This window comes from Bicyclus anynana, chromosome 9, assembly GCF_947172395.1.
Source record: "Bicyclus anynana chromosome 9, ilBicAnyn1.1, whole genome shotgun sequence".
NCBI classification, from domain to species: Eukaryota; Metazoa; Arthropoda; class Insecta; order Lepidoptera; family Nymphalidae; genus Bicyclus; species Bicyclus anynana.
In genome coordinates, this window is record NC_069091.1 from 7,171,426 (window position 1) to 7,194,025 (window position 22,600).

Here is a 22,600-nt window from a genome sequence, read left to right on the forward strand (position 1 = left end):
AACTTGTTGGTCCAATATGTGGTTGGGGGATTGAACTTTGTACCTTTTGGATTTCAGTTCAGGATCAGTTTAGATCCATCCTGCAGATATAATAATATTGAATTTTGTTTGTAATTTCATAATAATTTTCTCTGTACAAAGTCGTCGCCAGCGAATATGAGGTCCCCGATTCCATATATCATCCGATCTAGACTTAGCCTCAATAGATCACAACGACTATCTAATTTGAGAATTTTCAGAATGATGTATCTAAGGCATTTAAGGAGGTGTACGTTTAACGTCGACGTCTGTCTGTCTGTGGAATCGTAACGTATTGTATAGAATATGCTATTTATCAATAAAAGAGTGGAGTCAAGTCTTGCAGAACTGCGCTCGTACCCTCCATCCGCAAAATGTTCCAGTCTCAAAAATCTGATAAACAATCATATTTTATCTGAATTACGAAAGCCAACATTCAAAATTAAAGACACATATAACAAAGTACACATTCGGCAACAAAACCACAATTAGGTTAGTGAACCAGAAATAATATTTACAAATCCCTAAACGTAAAGAACCCGACCACACTGGTCAACCGCACTTACTAATTAACTAAATACGTGTTAAATCTCGTAATAACCTGCGGTTACCACAACCCTTCTTCACTGTCTCATTCCAACTTAAAAACCTTATATATGTCTGTCTCTTTTCGATTGCTATCCCGGTCAGTTGCCTACTTTGCTGTTACCTTACTAGAAACCTCGAATTTACACCAACGCTAAATTTTATTAAAAAGTTAGAAGCTATAGCTTAACTTATGAATTTAATTTGTACTTACAAGATTAATTAATTAGATTTTTATTGTGATTTATATAAAAAAGGTGTATTAGATATATCAGTAACAATAAATATTACCATTGAAATTGTCTTAATTTGTTTACACTATGCTTAAATTGACTATATTCATTCCTTTAATACGAGTATGTTATGTCTATCTACATCTACGGGATCAGGTGTAGAATAAAAAACAATTGGGTCTTAATACGTAACTATTTGAGGTTTCGATAAAAAATAATCTAATTTAATAATGTTTATAAACGTTCCGTAACCAACGAAGTGCTCAACGATTACTATTATGACTATTATTAAGTGTGCCGGTTGATAAGCCATTTAAAGAAATGAAACGCCGATTCTCGACCGCTATTATATCGATTTTCATCGATTTATTGATCGAACACCGACTGTCCTCGACAAATGATCGCACTAAATTATGGGCCATTATTTAGAATTAGAATCGATAGAATCGGGACCCCAATTATATCACTTATGTGTTTAAAGGAGGTTGGGATAAAGGCAGTCATAACTGCAAACTTTAGGGACTACATTTTTTAAATTACTTTGTAAAAACATAACTGCCGTCATCTGCGTTGAATTGTTTATTTTTCAAAATTTAAAAGTTATCATATTCATTTAGCTTCTGAAGTAAAATTTAAAAGTGAGTTGGTATACGCGACTCAATGCAATTTGTTGTCATTCATTGTTTTGTTATTTAGATTGTGAATACCACAATCGACAAATCAACCAACATATCTCTATAATGCAGTTACTTTAAATGTCTGTATAGCTTAATAGTCTCGTTTACTATCCCTTTTACATGGACGAGTCGGAAGCATGAAATCGCTGATCTTCAACTGACGATTAAAACAACAAAATCCGTTGAGAAATACACAATTAATTTAGATTATAACAAGCTGTAGCGTCTTTACATTCGCAAGTCGGAAGATAATGAAACAGACATAATAACCATTGAGTTTTATTACGGAGAGATTACAAAATGACCATACGAGCGAAGCATAAATGATTGGCCACAAAGAGCAAAGAACCGCGGTGACTGACAATGTATGAGATGGACTATTTCTGTTAAATTTTTCAATATACACGCTTAATTATAATAAAGTATTCAAAGGATTTAACGTCAAAGTTTACGATAAATTTTCTATTAAAATTTTAAAATCAAAAAAAGGAATCCAAACAGTATGATGATTAAAATCAATAACATATTATTTGCATCATAAAATAGACAATGTAAGCACACAAGTATTTCATAAACCTTGGAAATTTTATAACAACCTTTTAATGATAACCCTTACTTACAAACAGTAATGGCGTCAATAAATCAAAGTTGAGAAATAAATTATTAATCGCGTTAAAGTGTACAAAGAATAGGTTAAATGCAAATAAGACAAAGTATATAAATTTGAATCGTTATAACACAACACTTATTGGAGGCAATATTATAAAATGAGTTCTAAATAAAAAACTGTTAAATAAGTCCAGATAAAGTGCGTGCATTGATTCATCTCGTATTCTTTTTTCTTATCTATACCAATACTTACTTGACATACCTAAACAAATACTAACATCAGATTACTAGTAGCAAAGCTTAAAACAAATCTGGGAATAAAGATTTTTTTTTTTTATTCTTTACAAGTTAGCCCTTGACTACAATCTCACCTGATGGTAAGTGATGATGCAGTCTAAGATGGTAGCGGGCTAACTTGTTAGGAGGAGGATGAAAATCCACACCCCTTTCGGTTTCTACACGGCATCGTACCGGAACGCTAAATCGCTTGCCGGTACGTCTTTGCCGGTAGGGTTGCCACGGCCGAAGCCTCCCACCAGCCAGACCTGGACAAATTAAGAAAATCTCAATCTGCCCAGCAGGGGATCGAACCCAGGACCTCCGTTTTGTAAATCCACCGCCAATACCACTGCGCCACGGAGGCCGACAAAAAATTTGGATTGGTTAAGGGTTCTAAAAAAAAGTTAATTAGAACAAGTTACCAACATACCTCAGTTTAAGCTTTCGCACAGTTAAGGTTGCAAATCATCATTATTTAGACAAAATGAAATGGCTTTTTAGCAAAAACTAAACGACCACTCTGAAGATACGAGATATCCGACAAATCTGGACGAACGGCAAAATAAAGAAACCCGAAATGATACAAAACAAGGCGAATTAAAAGAAAATTACAGTCGGCTGGCAATCGTGGCGTTTACAATAAACACATAATTGTACGGTCAGTGTACCAATGGCATATACGATTGGCCAGAATGATTGTCTGCAATTTGGAGGATAAATCGCAGCTTGTCGCTTGCTTTCGCTCAAATTGTATAATTTATAGAATATTTACAATGGTTCTTTACCTATAGGTAACAGATAATTAATAATAGTGATAGAGACTTGAAGAGATTTTTTTTTCTAATTAGTAATAGCGAAAAATTCTAATAGATACATACATACAGTCACACATAGATACAGTCTTGGTCACCTTTTCTGCGAATGAACAATTAGCTGACATTCGTTTCTTGTAATTAGCCTCAGGAGCTTTACTAAGCTAGAGGGGGTATAACGGGTCAGACTTAATCCCAGAGGTATTGGGTTCGATTGGTACCACTCCTGACACAGTTGGTACGTTCATTAGAGAAATAAAAATTTTATATAATTGATCATGTTTATTTAATGTTTTTTTTTTTAATTTTTTTTGGTTTAATTGGAGTTCCTGACTAAAGTAATTGAATGAACTATAGGAATTGTAACAAAATTCAATTAATTTAATAATATTAGAAGGTTAAGATGGTATTTTGTTACATTCAAGTTCGGTTGACGTAACAAAGATCAAGCACAAAGCTGTGTCCACAATGGATACAAGCTATAATCGTCAACACAAGTCACGTGCGAGTACAATCAATAACAGTAATATACAATGCTAGCAAAATGCAGACGGTCAATATCTTGAGTCAACAACTCCAATGAGACGGTGTTGCCAGACGAAACGGTATGACTTGCCTGGAATGTGTGTGAAACTCGAATTTCTTGTATATTTCTGACTACTTAATATAGTGACTATAATCGTTGCAGGCTATTAAATACCGAATTAGAGATCTGGGTCAGACCTTAAAAGAAGACCTTTTTCTAGAAAGTGAGAGGGAGAAGCCTAAAATTAGGAAGGAATTGGTAGACACTTTTATGCTTTGATGGTCAATATTAATCTAAATGATGTGTAAAAGAAAAAAGTTTTTGCAGTGGAACATACTCGTAATTAATGTATGATGTTGATGCAGATATGTTATTTAATAACTTGTTATTAGAATTTCTATCTATGTTGGCTATTTAACAATAATAGTGGTATCTAATCAAGACATCTCTTCATAGAAATAAAAGACAATAACATTAACTATTATAAAAGACAAGTGTCAAAAACATGAGACCAACCGCCAACGCTTTTATTAAAACTGTTACATTCTCCTTTTGTTTTAATCAACGTAATTGTTCATGAATATATAGATCCACCGTATAATAAAGCCAACGTACCTTTACGCTAGACTTTTATAGTACATAATTAATGTAACACAAAAAGATAACCGCACGGTGTACAAAAAGGGGGAAATAACCTTAAGTTGCAACACCGACAGACTTATGTGATCGCCATAAACTCTTTCATTTGGCTCGGACGAGCCTTATGAACAATAAAACGTGAAGAGCGGGATTTGGACTGTAATAAAATATTTGCCCTAACTCTGGCTAATCCGAGTCCCTCACTTGCCGGCGCAATTTGAGAAGTTATTGACGGGAGTAACGCGATGTGTTTATTTATATACTCGTAAACTATAACTAATACGTGTCTGTACTATTATAAATGTATAAGCCATACTAGACAAGTTAAATGCTAAAATTACAGCTTTAGCTAACAACACGAGACTAGCAAGTAACATTAATTTATTTAACGCAAATGTAACAAGATGTTCCATAAATTGTAGTATTTCAAATTTTCTTGATTATTTCCACAGTTATAGTCTATAATATAAATCTGCCATAATTATGTACGTAAAACTGAGGCTTAGCACTTACTATACAGCTATATAGTATCTATAGTTAACATAAACAACATATAAAACTATTGTAGAAAGGCATATTTAATTCATTAACAAAAATCTACAGAGACGTATAAATATAATCCGATTCAAAATATCCATTTAAATTGTATTGTTTATTATAGCAGGTAATTCCACGAAGTTTAAAGGAATAAGAAATGTCTGACGTATTTATAATCCCTAACCTTAGTTTCAGGTCAGAAACTAGATAAGTCGCCTTGACTTTTGACCCGCGGGAACTAAAAAAACCTAAACCAAATAATAATATATAATCATAAATATATAGGCGTGTTAATCCAGAGAATAGTCTATCTACATTCCTAATTACAGGCAAATAAATTTAGTAGTTTCTGCGTGAAAAGTAACAAATATCCATAAACACTTTTGCGTTTATAATATTAGTGGTAGTAGTGGGTTTAATTTAGACAATAGAGGTATTCGTAATACATGCAATGATGCCAGTGCCTACTAAAACAACAATGTCAGATGTTCTGTCTCGGTCAATTCTTTATTAATGTAAACATAATAAAACAAACGGATATTAGCAACTATCAAAAAGCTGCTCCGCGAAGATTTTGGGTAATTAATTATTATTAGTAGAGCGAAATTAGAATGGCTCATCATTAATATACTGAATGACGCATTTTTAGATAAAGGCGGTGAATGATGAAAATCTGTCTCAAGATAAATATACCTCCGGTTATTGCGATTAATATAATCAGAGGTACCCAAATTCAAATTCATTTATTCCAACTAGTATATTACAAGATCTTTTCAACCTACAAGATGGTCTGTTTGTAGTGACTCTACTAACGATCAAGTATCTCTGTTATGATTACCTAAGTATAGTATTAAAAATAACAAACAACTTCCTGCTTAATAAGGCTCAATAAAGCTACTAATTTGTATGTAAAGAAACAAAAATATCCTTACTTACTTATCAAATGATTTTTGTTTTAATTAAGTAGAATACCATTAAAACAAATTGAACTATATACATTATCGATACGAAAATTTCGACGGATGGATGGTGTGGATAAAAACTTGTTAGTCTCAAATAACAACCCAAGCTATGTTTTATCGCACTATTCCTATAAGATTGGAATCCAAACGAGCAAACCACTACGCAAAGCTAGTTTAATTATAAGTAATGGTTCCACGATACAAACTAATAGTAAAGAAGTTTAACGCTATTCGGGACCATTTCTATGAGACAAATAAAACTCTCCCCCGATGTGCGAAAGAGGGTCAGAGTTAATTACTCGTAAATTGACCGGGATATAGTTTTATCCCGGATAAATATATGTGCCGGGATTAGCGTATGTCATATCCGTTAATACTTGTGTTTTAGTGATGGAAAAATACTATGAGTGTATATTAAGAAAGTGTAACTTTTTTCCATCGCATGTCGTAAGGCGCTCTGCATAGCAGCCAAGGCCAATATAGAGGCGCCCATAATTTCACTTGCATCGTGATTTCATAAAACTACACAATGTTTTTGGTTCCAATAGGTACCTAATATGTTTTGAAAATTCTTCCAGTACCTAATATGTTTTGAAAATTCTTTTTTAAACAGAATTCTTTTTTTTGCCTGTGAAAGTATCAATCGATCTTTTGATCCCTGCATTCCGTAAAGTTACAGCGGAACATCGTTCGTTTCCATGGCAATTTTGTTATTAGTGACATTTTAATTTTGGCAGACGGAATTTTGTTATAGGCGGAAAGATCGTCGACGAGTGTAAAATAGCGGAATCGCGCCCGAATCAACAAGACGCGATAGTGCTGACATTTGGTCGAGATTTGAACAAAATAGTTCAACCTATGCGTTTAGACAACTAAAGCATCAACCGTTAAGTATAAAATCAATAAAATTACAAACGTTATCAAATATCCATCCAGCAAGGAGTGATACCTTCCGTAATTCACAATCCGCGACTCGACCGACCTAGAACTTGTTGAGACCAACTCATCCGTAAACTTTTACAAAAGAACAGATTCCATTGTTACATAATAAGTATCAAAGATACAAATATCCAGCCATATTTTTATTAATATCATAGCACAATAGCGGGATTACGTGTGGTTAATACCAGCTGCTGCTACCGAATCAGGAATGATACAACTCCGTATTGAATATCGAATGTTTTATCTGTCAGTAGTGTGTTGTAATTGATTGGCAGATGCCCGAATTTGTGTGGAACAAACATGGGATCGATCTTGATTTTTAGCTATTCACTTGATAGTGGCTAGTCCTTGTAGTTAGCTGGATGCAGGCGGCTCAGTATCGTGATCGAAAATCGGTTATTCGTAAAGTTGGTTACCTGACGATAGTTGAACGTCAGAAAATACTGATGGAAAGGTTGCATTTTTCAAAAGAAAATGTTCGTTTTTCTAAAATACTGTTTAATAATCTTCATAGACCAGAATATACTTTATTTCTTGTAAAAATGTTGGCAACCCTAGAGCGAGGGAACGACGCACGTCATCTTTTTTCGAGTCTGCAGCTACCTCCATCGAAGTATCGCTGTCACGTCAAGTAAAATTTGTTTAATTTTTTTTTTTGCTCAAAGACATTCATTAGGCACGTCCCTCCACGTTTAACTTTATATAACTGTAACTATACCTCTAAGGCACAACTTTTACAGTGCTTCTGCGTTCGCCAAAACCAAATTTACGCTGATGAAGAAAAAAAACTGTCCACATCTTTTAAGAGCATGACATATTTAAAGCGTGTGTTTTTTTTACAAAATTATTCATGAATTCGGTTCCGATGGCCATATTTATTGACGTACTTCATGACGGGCAGTTACTTGGATGAATTAATACAGTGTTATTACCCTCGCCGGGCGGATACTCGACGCATTGAGTTACGATGTAGCCTATAATTTCTTTTTAACTCGATCAAAATTTGATTTGCCACGGGTGGTCGAGTCTAGCGATACTAATGTAAGTACTACTGTTTTATGTTGTTTCCATTTAAAAAAAAATCAAAATTCATTTATTTTAAGTAGGCTCAGTTTACAAGCACTTTTAATACGTCATTTGACTATTTGTAAAGATTCTACCACCGATTCCGAAGGCAGGTTCTGCTGAGAAGAAACCGGCAAGAAACTCAACAGTTGCTCTTTTAAAAAAATATCATACAATATTGTAATTTCTTACGTTTACTAACAATACTAACAAAATAGATGTGCCTACAAGACAACTGTTAGCTTTTATGTAATCAATTAGTACATCAAATTAAATTAAAAGTACAACATTCAATTATCCAAGACAGTTAGGAATAATAAATAAATAGAAGAGAGGAATCGCAATTTTTTGCAATGCCATTGCCAAAAAAATGCAACAAAAGCTTTCAGCATTACAATTACGTATCAAAAAGCCGACATTCAAAATACGCCGGTGTTGCTAATTAAAAGAAATTCCGACGTTATGCTTTTACTTGCGCAAAAACAAAATGAATGCACGATGACTGCGAGGTGTGAGTAATGTTGTAAGTGGCAAAACAACATTTTAATTGTAAGCCTTAGCGTACACTGCATGCTCAAACGGCGGCGGTTTCAGACATTCACATTATTATCACTCAGTGCTATTAGGCTCATAACTTGTAAGCCATCATTGGAAGGAAGTTTCATTTAACTAGTAGTAAAGTATTGCATAACTTACTAAGAAAAACAAATCGCTTTTTGTAAAAAGAATATACTTGACTTTGACTCGCAGTGTGACGTCAATCACATAAAACTATCACGGTCATTTAAACTGCAAACTTGTTGTATTGGTATATCAAACTCTTATTAAATCATTTCAACTTTAAATTTCAAGAACAATATATTAAGCAGGTAGGTACGTAATATACTTGTATGGCCAACACAATTAAATGCTTTAAATATAAATATAAATATAAGTAAAATTCTTAATGATAGTGATAATTACTACTCTATAAACATTTAAAAATAAATTAAAGACATCGTTATTACTCGTAGTTATTGAAAATTATTATTTATAACATTTACTGCCATTTTGAACCGTCACTGAAAATTTCAACAGTGCAAACCACGCTTAATTCGTTCCACTCGACAAACAGAACGCTGGGAATTAAACAGTTTATAATAGTTTATTGCTAATGTTGGTATGTAAATGACGAACAAGAAATGTTTATTGCCTCGAACAACAGCATAAGAAACCAATTCTACTTCTCAAGAACGGTTATAGACAAGCGATGTTATTATAACTTCATCTGATTAATAGTTACGGTTAAGCAATAAAATACTTATAAGGAATTGTAACAGAGGCAATTGTAGAAAAGCACACCATAAATTTTATAGACACCTATCAATGTATAAAAAACGCAGTTAAATACTCTTTATATATATCTAGAAAACAATACCATAACATTAATATTTGTGTGAAGTACCTTCAATAAAATATAAATAATATATTCATTATACCTTATAACAAAGATATTATAATACTTATTTAACTACTATAAAAATGCACGCATTTATTTTATTTAGTCACTATAAAACCTAATGGTCTGTAAATGATAATCATTAAAAAGGTCATTTTTAGAAAAAAAATTAAAAAAAGTTACCATTAAAAAATGGGAGGGGGAGGGGGGTGAAATATATTTTTCGACCTTATATCATACCTACTATAAATGTACAAAAAGAATCATTAAAATCAGTCAAGACATTTCACAGGAATGCGATATTTATTTCGTTTTGTTACTCAACAATAATGTTAACTTTTTTTAAAAGTTAAAAGCAGACGTTAGAAATTTATTGCTTGCAAGCCAACGCCCTGCGGTCTTATCCGCGTAGTTCCCGTTCCTGTGAGAGTGCGGGGATAAAATATTGCTTATGACACTCAAATAATAACGTAGCTTTCTTGTGGTAAAAGAATTCTAAAAATCGGTCCAGTAGTTTACGTCATCAACCCATATTCGGCTCACTGCTGAGCTCGAGTCTCCTCTCAGAATGAGAGGGGTTAGGCCAATAGTCCACCACGCTGGCCCAATGCGGATTGGCAGACTTCACACACGCAGAGAATTAAGGCAATTCTCTGGTATGCAGGTTTCCTCACGATGTTTTCCTTCACCGATTGAGACACGTGATATTTAATTTCTTAAAATGCACACAACTGAAAAGTTGGAGGTGCATGCCCCGGACCAGATTCGAACCCACACCCTCCGGAATCGGAGGCAGAGGTTATAACCACTGGGCTATCACGGTTTACAGTATTTTACCTCTTTATAATAATTCTAATCTAATATTAGTATAGATATCATAGACATAGATAAATATTGTACCTACAACAGTGTTCAGGATACCAAACATACACTCCAATGTATGGAACGCAAAATATGGAATGACATGGCAATGGAATGTATGAGTACGACTAACCCCATTGTGCATTTTCAGTACCGAATTTTAGGTCACATACCTAAACCGTGGTGACGTCATAACTCATGTCTTTGTGTTTTGCTTTTGTCATGAATTACTTTGATGTAGCGCACAATACATTTTATAGATAACTTAAATTAGATGAGTGTTATTGGATTTTCTTAAGTAGAACTGACGTAAACCAAGAATGATTCATTTTTGTTTATTTGCACTGAATAAAAACTTGCTCATCTGTACAACAAGTTTCTAGGTTTAATAAATGAACAATGACATGTCATTAATTATCCCCAAGATTTAATATTTTACTTGTATCACCCATTATTGTATAAATTATAATATTTATTTATTAATAACATAGTTATTAGTCACAACATGCCTGAATGGTTTTAAATACTGTTAAGAAATTAATATCTACATTAAATTATTAGCAATATAGAACTAAACGTTCTGCTAAATTAATGTTTATTAGTAAGAGCATCCTCTGTAGACTATAGAAAGTCACTAAATATAAGTAAAACGCATGTAGAATCGTAAAAACCAAATTGATTATTTTGTTCTTCATTCTTATAACGTATAGTAAACAAAAGTAATTATACAGGGTGCTCGGGAGTATTTCCCATAACTCTAGGGATATATTCTATAAGGAAAATTAATTTAAAAATGTCTAAGGAACATGTGTTCTATAAAAATTTTAATAAAAAAAATTCAACCGACTTCCAACTTAAAAATTAACCTAAACTAAAAAGCAAAAAATAACATCTTACCTATGTGCTACCTTCTGATCAGTTTGAAGGCGGTGCCAAGCCAGTGATGTTTTAATTCAAGCCGTTTAAATTGCACAATTTCTGTGGTTCTTTCAGAAACGGCTTTAATTAAAACATGACACTGGATTGGCACCGCCTTCAAACTGATCAGAAGGTAGCACATAGGTAAGATGTTATTTTTTGCTTTTTAGTTTAGGTTAATTTTTAAGTTGGAAGTCGGTTGAATTTTTTTTATTAAAATTTTTATTTTTTAATTTTTAGTGATAGCACACCTACTGAGTGTGAACTAACCTACTGACTGTCTGACTGTCCTCCGTCTTCATCACCAGACCCCCTATGCAGTCACAATCCATATGGGTGGAAAATTCTCATCAATATAAAATTTATCAAGTCCAAACACAAGGTAGCTACTGTGATCCGTCGAGGAGTTCCCTTAACTCTCCTTCATCTTCATCACCAGACCTCTAATACAGTCACAACCTATTCAGGTGGAAAGTTCTCATCAATACAAAATTATCAAGTCAAAACACAAGGTAGCTACTGTGAACCGTCGAGGAGTTCCCTTAACTATCCTTCGTCTTCATCACCAGACCCCTAATACAGTCACAACCCATCTAGGTGGAAACTTCTTATCAATACAAATTTATCAAGTCCAAACACAAGGTAGCTACTGTGAACCGTCGAGGAGTTCTCTTCACTGTCCTTCGTCTTCATCATCAGACCCTTAATACAGTCACAACCCATCTAGGTGGAAAGTTCTCATCAATACAAATAAATTAAGCCCAAACAAAAGGTACCTGCTGTAAATCGTTGACGAGTTCCATCGTCTGTGTATCGGCTCCATCATCAGACCACCTCCAGACCTTCATAAAATTGTAGTGGTTTAAAATACCTTATGGAAACACTCACAAACGCACTAGCCGTCTCTACGATTTTCGAAAGTTCCCCTCGATTTCTCCAGGATGCCATCATCAGATCCTGACATGAAAAAAATGGGACCACCCTGGAATCAAACCCTTCAAAACAAAAAAAGAATTTTCAAAAACGGTCCACAAATGACGGAATTATCGCTGGACATACATAAAAAAAAAAAAAAAAAAAAAAAAAAAAACATACATACAACCGAACGTAGAACCTCCTCCTTTTAGGAAGTCGGTTAAAAATGAATATTTTCGGAGAAAAAAATATTTCTTTTGTTTATAGATCTTAAATTGTGTGCCTTATGTCGTATCCTTATATTATGACTTAATATCATGAAGTAGCTTACTAGTAAAGTGCAAGTTGCAATATCTCGTCGATATCCAAAGTCTTACCGCTACGATTACGTATTTTAAAATGCAAGGATATAAAGGCTTACATTACATGGATAGTCGGAATTATTTGAAGTACTTTGTATGAAAACATAAAAACTTTTTTTTCTTGACAACACCTTGAAGTTATGGGAAATATTCCGCAACACCCTGTATACTGCCAATGCACCGTAGAGCAGGTTATTTCAATATTTCTTGCCGATCACAAAACATAAGAAGATCGACAGGTGGAATACCCTAACAGTACTCACTCACAAGTTGCAGTAATAGCATATTATTACTATTTATTCCCGTTGTGTGTATTTATCTCTGCAATAAACGTGGAAATCACACGTGACGTCCCACTGACGACCATCGTAACACTTCGTCGTTACGCTTCGGTTCGGCGTCTAATCGACGCTGCTGCATAGTCTTTGAGACAGTGGTGATATGTTTGCATGTAATACGCTTCGGTTCGATGTCTATATGCTGTTGTTGTATTGTGCTCGATACGGTAGCCATAATATCTTGTGTTTCGCGCCATAATATATTGAGTTCGACTTCTAATCGACGTAGCTCAATAGTCCTAGAGAGAATGGTGATAAGTTGTCATGTATCACGCTTTAGTTTGTTGTCTCATCGACATTGTTGCTTAGTCCTTGAGGCAGTGGTGATATGTTTGCATGTAATACGCTTCAGTTCGGCGTCTAATCGACGCTGCTGCATAGTCTTTGAGACAGTGGTGATATGTTTGCATGTAATAGGCTTCAGTTCGATGTCTATATGCTGTTGTTGTATAGTGCTCGATATAGTAGCCATAATATCTTGTGTTTCCCTTGAGTTCGACTTCTAATCGACGTAGCTCAATAGTCCTAGAGAGAATGGTGATAAGTTGTCATGTATCACGCTTTAGTTTGTTGTCTCATCGACATTGTTGCTTAGTCCTTGAGGCAGTGGTGATATGTTTGCATGTAATACGTTTCAGTTCGGCGTCTAATCGACGTTGCTGCATAGTCCTTGAGACCGTGGAGATATTTTTGAATGTAACACTCTTTGGTTCGGTGTCTTTATGACGTCGTTGCATAGAGCTCCGACGTTACCTATCGGTTTGCTTCATAAACATCTTACTAATAACGTACTTTTAACTTAATAACTTAATGTTCCTATACAGAAAAAATCATCAAATGATTGCATTTTATTTGTTACTCTGAGTTACTTACTTCTGAGTTGTAATTTATTCGGTCATTAAATTTTTGCAGACATACGTCATATCTGTATCAACATTCTTCCACTTCTTCATGTGGCTTGTTCCCCATGAACGTGGCTTGTTTATTCAATCAAATTCAAAGTTAATTTATTTCAATCTATTTTTGTATCAAAATTCATTAAATTTTATTTAGCGATACATAAAAGTGTAACATGCTGACAAACACACTTTCGCATTAACGATGATCGACAGAAACGTTGTACTTTCTACTTAATTTCCTTTACTGCTAATAACTTTTGAACTATAACCTCTTGTTCTACTTTCATGTCGACATACATTGCGCATTATAACCAAACTCTCTTGGACTATACGTATTCTATTTCCTTATAGATCTGCAATTTGTTTCGCCGACGATTGCTTTTAATGTTTTAATCGCGATCGCAATTCCTGCGACTGCGCCAATCATTACGTATGCACTATACGAAGGTAAAAACAACTTATAGGAAATTTTTAATTTGCCGATTGTGGAACAAATTGGTTTTTTACGTACCGATAAATGTTGGATTGCGTGCGCTTGCTTTCAAAAAAAGACAATTTGAATAATAGCAATTGTATGTCAACGTTTTTTTTTATTATCCGCTTAATTAGCTGTTAATGCACGGACGTTTTAATGTCGGAATGCAGAGATCGGTCTGTAGACAGTACAATTAATATGAATGTTAATCTCTATAATGATCGGAGATATTTCTTGCAATTAAACTTGCCAGTTAATCTATCCGCAACAATTATTGCAACAACGTTGCTTTTTAAATACGCATTCGCTTGTATCGCTTTGGTATTGTTATTAACTTCTTGCTGTCCTTGTTTGTGTTATTCAAGCTTTTCAACTGTTGATATATAGTGGCTGTTTAATTTATTTTGCCACTAGCTGACGCCGCGCCGCGTGGTTCCCGTTTCCTTAGTAATACGGGGATAATATATAGCCTATACATGACGACATCAAGCGAGTCGCAAGGATTCGCTGGATGCAGGTGGCTCAGTATCGTGATGTTTGGAAGTCCTTACAAAAGGCCTATGTCCTGCAGTGGACGTCCATCGGCTGATATTATGATGATGATGATGATGATATAGCCTATAGCCTTCCTTGTTATATGGGCTATCTAATATTAAAATATGTTTTTCAAATCGGTACAGTAGTTCCTGAGATTGGCGCGTTCAAGTAAACAAACAAACAAACTGTTCAGCTTTATAATATTATGTATGATGATGTATGTATTGACACCGACAATATGTTACTATTTGTCCGTGGTGATATGGTTAAAACAATGAATGCTCAGAACGCGTCATGGCTTTTCTTCATTGCCACAACACAAATTTCGTTATTTGTATTTCTGTGGTTGCCACATAGCGTCGTTCGCGTTCATTAGAGCCATAACACGAATTTCGCCATGTGGATGTTCTACTGTGACCAAACGCGTTTTGAGCTATTTTTCCGCTCACTGAGCGTTTTTGATCTTTGAGCGTAACAGATATACCAACAATGACAACCACAATCATTTATAATCAATATATGGGAAAATCTTAATGCTTGTGCTAAAGGAAGCCATTTCTCAAAAGTATATATGCAGCATTGCTGTCATTGTTGTTGTATATTAAGTATAGAAGTATTAAGGATAACTTGTTGCTAGCCGCACCTCCCTCAAACAACAGCAGCTTTGCATTCAACATTAAAACAATTACGAGACGTAGTAACAAAGGCGCGAACAGACAAGCGAGTCCCAAATTGACTGATCCACCGTATCCCTCTCCCTTAACATAAACAGGCAAATCCTTACTTAATTTCAGTCGCAGAATTCAATCAGAATGTAAAGCTGTATACCCCCAGCGTAATGTTATAATGCCTTACATTATCCCCCAGTTTATATAACATCCGAATCGCGACATCGCACCAAACCTTTAATTATTATCAACACATCATTTTCATGCCAGACTCCGAAATTATACTTAGGGCTGCCAATTTATACAAATAATTAAAATCACACTAATATAACAAAAGCGAAAGTTTGTATACAACTGTGTTTGTTTATTCACTGCAAAACTACCGTACCGATTGAGATGAAAATTGGAATGGAGATAGATTATATATAGATAAATTACAATTACTCTCTATCCCGAAAAATTACAAGTTTATGTGGCATTTGTGCAAAACAGACTTTGATGCCAATGGAGCAATTAAATTCAGAGTAGGTAAATAACTCTCCGCTAGTAGGTATCAAATGAATAAAATGAAAGAGACTGTTTGTATGCATATTTGATCCTAAAACGTTCCACGGTAAATAGGGTCAGCCTCAACACCTAGAGCTTAAGGTTAGAATATTGTTGTATTTTTTGTGGCTAATTGGTATTAAATAAATTAAGAAAAGACAATTGATGACATACCTAATACAATTTAACAAATTTTATAGTTTTCTCTTTCTGTTTCGCCTACTATATTCCTATCAGTTCATGAAACTTTAATTATGCAAATAATTCATAATATATTTGTTTAAAATTCAACTGAATACATATCCCTGATAGTTGTCATTATTCTTCATCAACCCATATTCGGCTCACTGCTGAGCTCGAGTCTCCTCTCAGAATGAGAGGGGTTAGGCCAATAGTCCACCACGCTGGCCCAATGCGGATTGGCAGACTTCACACACGCACACGCAGAGAATTAATAATTATTATTAAGTAGTAAAAAATTACACTAACAAGTAATGAAATAAACACCAATTTTGATTTATCATCAAAGATAAACATCAACCCTTTCACAGCGCACGTGGGCCGACATGTCCCTTCCACGCATTTCATATTCCTATTCCCATTCCGTTCAACCTTCCTAGGAGGATTATATTCTCCGATGTTTTCGTATCCTATTATTTCACGGGGTGAAAATGGGCCAGAACGCACCACCCGCCACCTCACTCACTCATCTAAAGATTGACATTTATGCGTGAGGAACGTACACATCCTTCTATGTGTGTAATTGAAGTCCCAAGAAATGTGAGTGTGTGTGTAGTTTCATCAACTCCGAACCACTGTCAACGACTCGTCAAAATAATATTAGTTTAACATCTGAATAGAATCTCAGAATCTGACAATGAAATGTAGTAACGTGATCTTCGTTATAGGTAACTGTTGTGATTTTGTTGATACGAAAATGGTCAAAGAATACAGTTATTAAATTAAAAAACCTAATTAAAAGGACCATATGTATAACGAGAGAGAAAGTAACAAAAAAGTATAACAATCCTTAACAAAACAAGAGAGTTTCGAATTGCAAATTTGTGGAAAAAAATGCGAACAAACTGCACTCAAAGTCAAATGCGGCAGTACGCGATAAGCAAGCGTCGCTTATGCAAGATCACGAATGTAATTGCTCCCTTGTCTGCTACGACACTTCAAGCCAGAAGGAGATAGATCGATTAGAAATCATTGGCGGGAACGAGATGGAGGACAATATAAGCAACAAAGACGTAAGCGACAAAAATGATTGATTGCCAGCAGTCTTGCGCTGAGCTCTATTTAATCACTTTATTCCCTTTTCTCCGTTTGTGTTGGGATAATTTTGTATTTGTATAATTTGTATACGAAATGAGAAAGCACACCACCCGAGGAGGGCTTCATATCCGGCGCCCAACCCGAATACAGGCAGCCAGTGTTAACGCATCATGTTATCTTTGATCATTTCGTTCCATGGCATTAAAACGGTTAAACTGTATTATGTAGTTAAACCAAATGATGATCAGAACAAAATTTACGAGCATGCTCCTATTTTCTGTCATAAAGCAAATTGTGATTACTATATTTATTTCGACAACACGAATTGTTAATATTTAATTTAAAGATTCGTTTATTTCAAATTTACAAGCAGTTTTGAAAATTCAAGTTTGTCTATTTATAGTTCAGCTTATCAACTTTCAGTAATGTTGAGAAATTGAAGCGCGTGTCTCAAACGGCGAAGGAAAAACATCGTGAGGAAACCTGTGATTTCTCTAGGTGTATGAAGTCTGCTAAAAGCCTAACCTCACTCAATCTGAGAGGTAGACTAGACAAATGAAGTTATTAAGCACTTTTCATATGTACTTATTTGTTATTTTGTATAATTTAAGTTATCTTTTGTAGTATTAGTCGTTTTTTGCACGCTGTGTTTACCTTGTAAGTAATTGCTACACTTGGATAAATTAAGTTTGTTGTATGTTTCAGTGTTTGAACCAAATAAATAAATAAAACTCACCGCTCATATGTCCATTTTCATACGGCGAGTAGTCCCCATTCTCTAGGCGGTGCTTCTTGAAGGGGTGCCCCGGGAACTGCGTGGCGGCAAGCGAAAGACCAACTCCAGAAGCACGCTTCGGAGGTCGACCCGGTCTGGAGCTGCGGACATAGTAGCACGTTACTGCCGTTTATGACGGTGCACTTACTTTAGTAGAATGGAGACTTATTCTACCTAACACGACTGATTGGTTCACAGACAAACTGGTAATGCATTCCAATGTATCCCCTGGTGACGCCACTGAATTTTTTTTCAGCACGGGACGCTCGGACAAACAGAGTGACAAAAATTAAAAAAATACTCAAATCAAATCAAAATCAAAAATCATTTATTTCAAGTAGGCTCAGTTTACAAGCACTTTTGACACGTCAGTTGACTATTTGTAAAGATTCTACCACCGGTTCGGAAGGCAGGTTCTGCTGAGAAGATACCAGCAAGAAACTCAACAGTTGCTCTTTTGAAAAAGTCATACAGTATTATAATTTACAATAGATAACAATTACAATTTCTTATAGTTTTATTTCCTGTGTGAAGGTGGAAGCTGATCCAATGGCCTCCAAGCGCTTTTATCTTTAAGGAACTCATCAATGTTGTAGTAACCTCGACTAAGTAAATGTTTTTTAACACATCGCTTAAAGCTATGCATTGGCAGGTCCATCACAATCTTGGGGATCTTGTTATAGAAGAGTACACCCAAACCTACAAAAGATTTTTTTACTCTTTGGAGACGATATGCAGAAATAACTAACTTATGCCCGTGTCTAGTAAGACGTGGGTTTAAATCTCCTTTTCGTTTGTACAAATTAATATTTTGTCTTACATATACTATACTGTTATATATATATTGACAGGCTACTGTTAGTATACCTATTTCTTTAAACTTTTGACGAAGGGACTCGCGTGATTTTAATTGATATATTGCTCGAATTGCTCTTTTTTTAAGTTGACTCTGAATATGTTTTAGTATTGTGTAAAAAGCTCTAAGCACTAGAATAAACACAGCTATTATAAAATCACAGACGGACATTTAAATTTTATTTATATGTAAGTATTGATGATTATAATGATTTTAATATTGCCATGAGTAACTCGTGTGCAATTATTTACTTATTAACTAATTTTCACAGAAATTCTAGAGAACTTTGGTGAAAAATAAAATAATATAAATAGATTAAAATAATGATAACAAGCAATTCAACACCATTCTCACTAACTGCCACATCTTGTAGCGAGCCCGGCAACAATGGAGAAAAATTAATTAATATCAATTAAAAAAAGAAACAGGGGCAGTATCTAAATCGCCTTGCACAAGTCTTTTACGGGACTTATCCAATAAATCATGTTCGCGCGTGAGGGTAGACACAGATTTATTTTTATTTATTTCACTCCCCCAAGATTTAATACAAGACATCGTCCGCAGTTTCCACAATTTCACGCTTATTGTTTTCCCATCCGTGATTTATGGTCAAGTAATAGTCGACGGTATATTCTTGGCCGCAATAAAGTTTGTCACCTAAATCTTTGCTCTAAGCCTATTGCGAGCCCTTAGCCGCGTTACACAAAATACATTGCTAAGAATTAAAGGTTTGCCATCTCGTAAAAGTGAATGGAATGACAATAAACTTGGTAAACATGTCTCGTTACTCTCCATTGTACATACTGCATACGTGTTGTGCCATAAACAAAGTCACTAATTTACATCAATGTATTGTAATGGTGGAAATACAAGTTAATTTTTTCTCACAGTATCTATACGATGGATTTCACTATACTCTTGGTTTATTTTATCCACCACACACGGTCATTTATGTATTATAATTATAAATTTATTACAAAAATAGAAAGAAGAATCACTCATATATTTTTATTGACGTGACAAAGCCTTTATAATTCGATGGAGCCGGTTGCATACTCGATTTAATAAAGTGAGAATGAATTAAACTTTATATGAACTTTTGAATTCAAATTAATAACTATCATATAGGTAAAACTAATCCAAATCACACATATTTTATAAAGTTACTTTTAACTTGTTTAGCGTAAAAAGACTTCTAACGACTGATATGACCGAGCAAAAGTAACTTTTCCGAGCAAGTGAGATTCAATCAGTTTTAATAATGTTGATGATAATGACCACCCTACCGGCAAAGACGTACCGCCGAGCGATTTAGCGTTCCGGTACGATGCCGTGTAGAAACCGAAAGGGATGTGGATTGTCTTCCTACTCCTAACAAGTTAGCTCGCTACCATCTCATTACATTGTGATCACCATCAGGTGAGATTGTGGTCAAGGGCTAACTTGTAAAAAAATAAAAAAACTCTGTAATATTGTTTAAAAAAAAAATATTGTATACATATAAAATCTAATCAAGTAAATTACTCAAACTGTCCAACAATTGCCGAAAAAAGCCAATCATAGAGTGTAATACCGGCAGCAGCTAATTCAACATTACTATCGTGTATGGTCGGCCAAGTTCAGCAATTATCGGGTTATATGAACTTTTGAATTTAAATTAATAAGTATCATATAGGTAAAACTATTTTAAGGACCAATCTCAATCCAAATCTCACATATTTTAAAAAGTAACTTTTAACGTGTATAGCGTAAAAACGACATCTAACGACTAATATGGCCGAGCATGCAAGTAACTTTTCCGAGCAAGTGGGATAAAAACAATATTAAATCGTTTTAATAATATTGATGATAATGACTCTGTAATAATGTTTTAAAAAAAATATTGTATACATATAAAATCTAATAAAGTAAATTACTCAAACTGTCCAACAATTGCCGAAAAAAGCCAATCATAGAGTGTAATACCGGCAGCGGCTAATTCAACATTACTATCGTGTATGGTCGGCCAAGTTCAGCAATTATCGGGGGAGCGATGCCGTTATCATAGTATCAGCTTACGCAGAAACCGACTCTCGCCTATTTATTTTTATGTCAGCAACCGTCATTATGAGACACTCCATTAGCTTGGATTGTGGTATCTCGTTTTCGGTAGGTGGGGCGCGATTCGGTAATATGACGATTTTGTTTTTGTGCGGCCTTTTGATAAAGGATTTAATGAGAATGATGAATTGTCTGTGGTCAGAGATATGTTATTTAAGACATGCTCATAATTAGTTGAATGCCCATTGACTACTAATAAATCACGGGTACATTGGCAGATTCTTATTTTTATTTACCTCGTTTTGATTAAAATTTTGACCAAAGTTCGTAAATATGCCAGTGACCTACTTACAAAGTCTTAATTATAACGTTTCAGAATGATCGACTAAAATATCATCAATCGATCGATCGATGGTAGTATTTGTGAACTGATTTGAATCTATATTAATATTATAAAGCTGAAAAGTTTGTTTGTTTGATTGATTGAATGCGCTAATCTCAGGAACTACTGGTCCGATGTTAAAAATTCTTTCAATGTTAGATAGCCCATATAGTATCCACGAAAACCACGCGGGTGAAACCGTACGGCGTCAGCTAGTGTTCAATAAAAAACAAAAAAAATATTAAAGAGACATGACTAACAATTCTAAAGAGATCTATTACGATTCACATCTATACTGAGTATTTTCCAATAAACATTTCTTATTGTCATTCGTATCTGATTACGAAGGTTGTCGTAGATTTTAAATGACTCCACTATTTTCTATCAGATATCTTACGTTTGTTCTGTCTCCATAATTTAACCAAATTAAAAAAAATACATCAAATAACGCAAAAAAAAACCAAGTAGAAATATTACCAGAAACTGAGAAACTAGAAATTGGGTAACAAGTTTCACTTGCCACTATACCTACCTATAAATTTATAGAAAGTTTGTCAAATTCAATATTTACACCGTAACAATGGATTATTATAATTTTAAAGGTGTAATAAAAAACGTCTTTCCGGTGGTCGCACATGACGTGGACGTATCGACACAGAAATAGCGACAATAAATTAGAAAAAACCGGACAAGTGCGACTCGGAATCGCCCAACAAGGGTTCCGCACAAATATTTCAGAAAGTTCCGTAATTCTAGTATAGGACAAATTTCATAGTTCTAGGTCAACGGAAAGTCTCCTATAAATTTTGATTCTCTTGTGACTCTCAAAATATACGTTCTTTGAAGCATAAACGGTCGTATCTTTTTTATAGTTAAATTAACTTAGAAGTTTGAATTTTTGAAGCCTTTGGCACTTACACAATCGGAAAAAAAAAAAAATTTTTCATGGCATCAACACTGTAGACATGGTTTTTATTTAACTCGATACCTCCCTGCGGTACCGAAATAAAGCTTCTTGATAGACAGACAAGTGACAACAAATTGATCGATTTAGGGTTTCTCGTTTTGTGGTACTGAACCCTAAAAATGACGCGCACAAAAATTGTAACTAATTTATTTTTAACACCTTACTCCAGTAATGTTGGGAGCGTAAAATCAAACAAAGCGATGGCTGGGGTAATCGAATATTGGGTTTCAAGGTCCTACGCTCGAGTTACTCATAGAACATTTACATAAAAAATAATATTGTCATTTAATATAACCAAATTTCGTCTAAGACAACTAAGAGCTGTAATGTTTCATTGAGTTTGGCTAATGAAAGTAAAGACAGAAATCGCCCGTCAAATTTAAAAAATCATTTAAACAAATTATAAAAACAAGCGTTTTCATATTTTGTTTAAATTATTTTTATGTTTGTGAATACATAAC

The 22,600-nt window shown here is 34.5% G+C and overlaps 1 protein-coding gene across 2 annotated transcripts in view; it reads right to left on the minus strand.

Moving 5' to 3' along the window:
* Positions 1-22,600, minus strand: part of LOC112044740 (dachshund homolog 1) — a 206,244-nt gene that overhangs the window by 104,656 nt on the left and 78,988 nt on the right. For both annotated transcript variants that reach the window (XM_052883449.1, XM_052883448.1), the window contains exon 3: positions 17,856-17,989. In XM_052883449.1, coding sequence (XP_052739409.1) covers positions 17,856-17,989 — 134 coding nt within the window. The remainder of the gene's footprint in view (positions 1-17,855; positions 17,990-22,600) is intronic.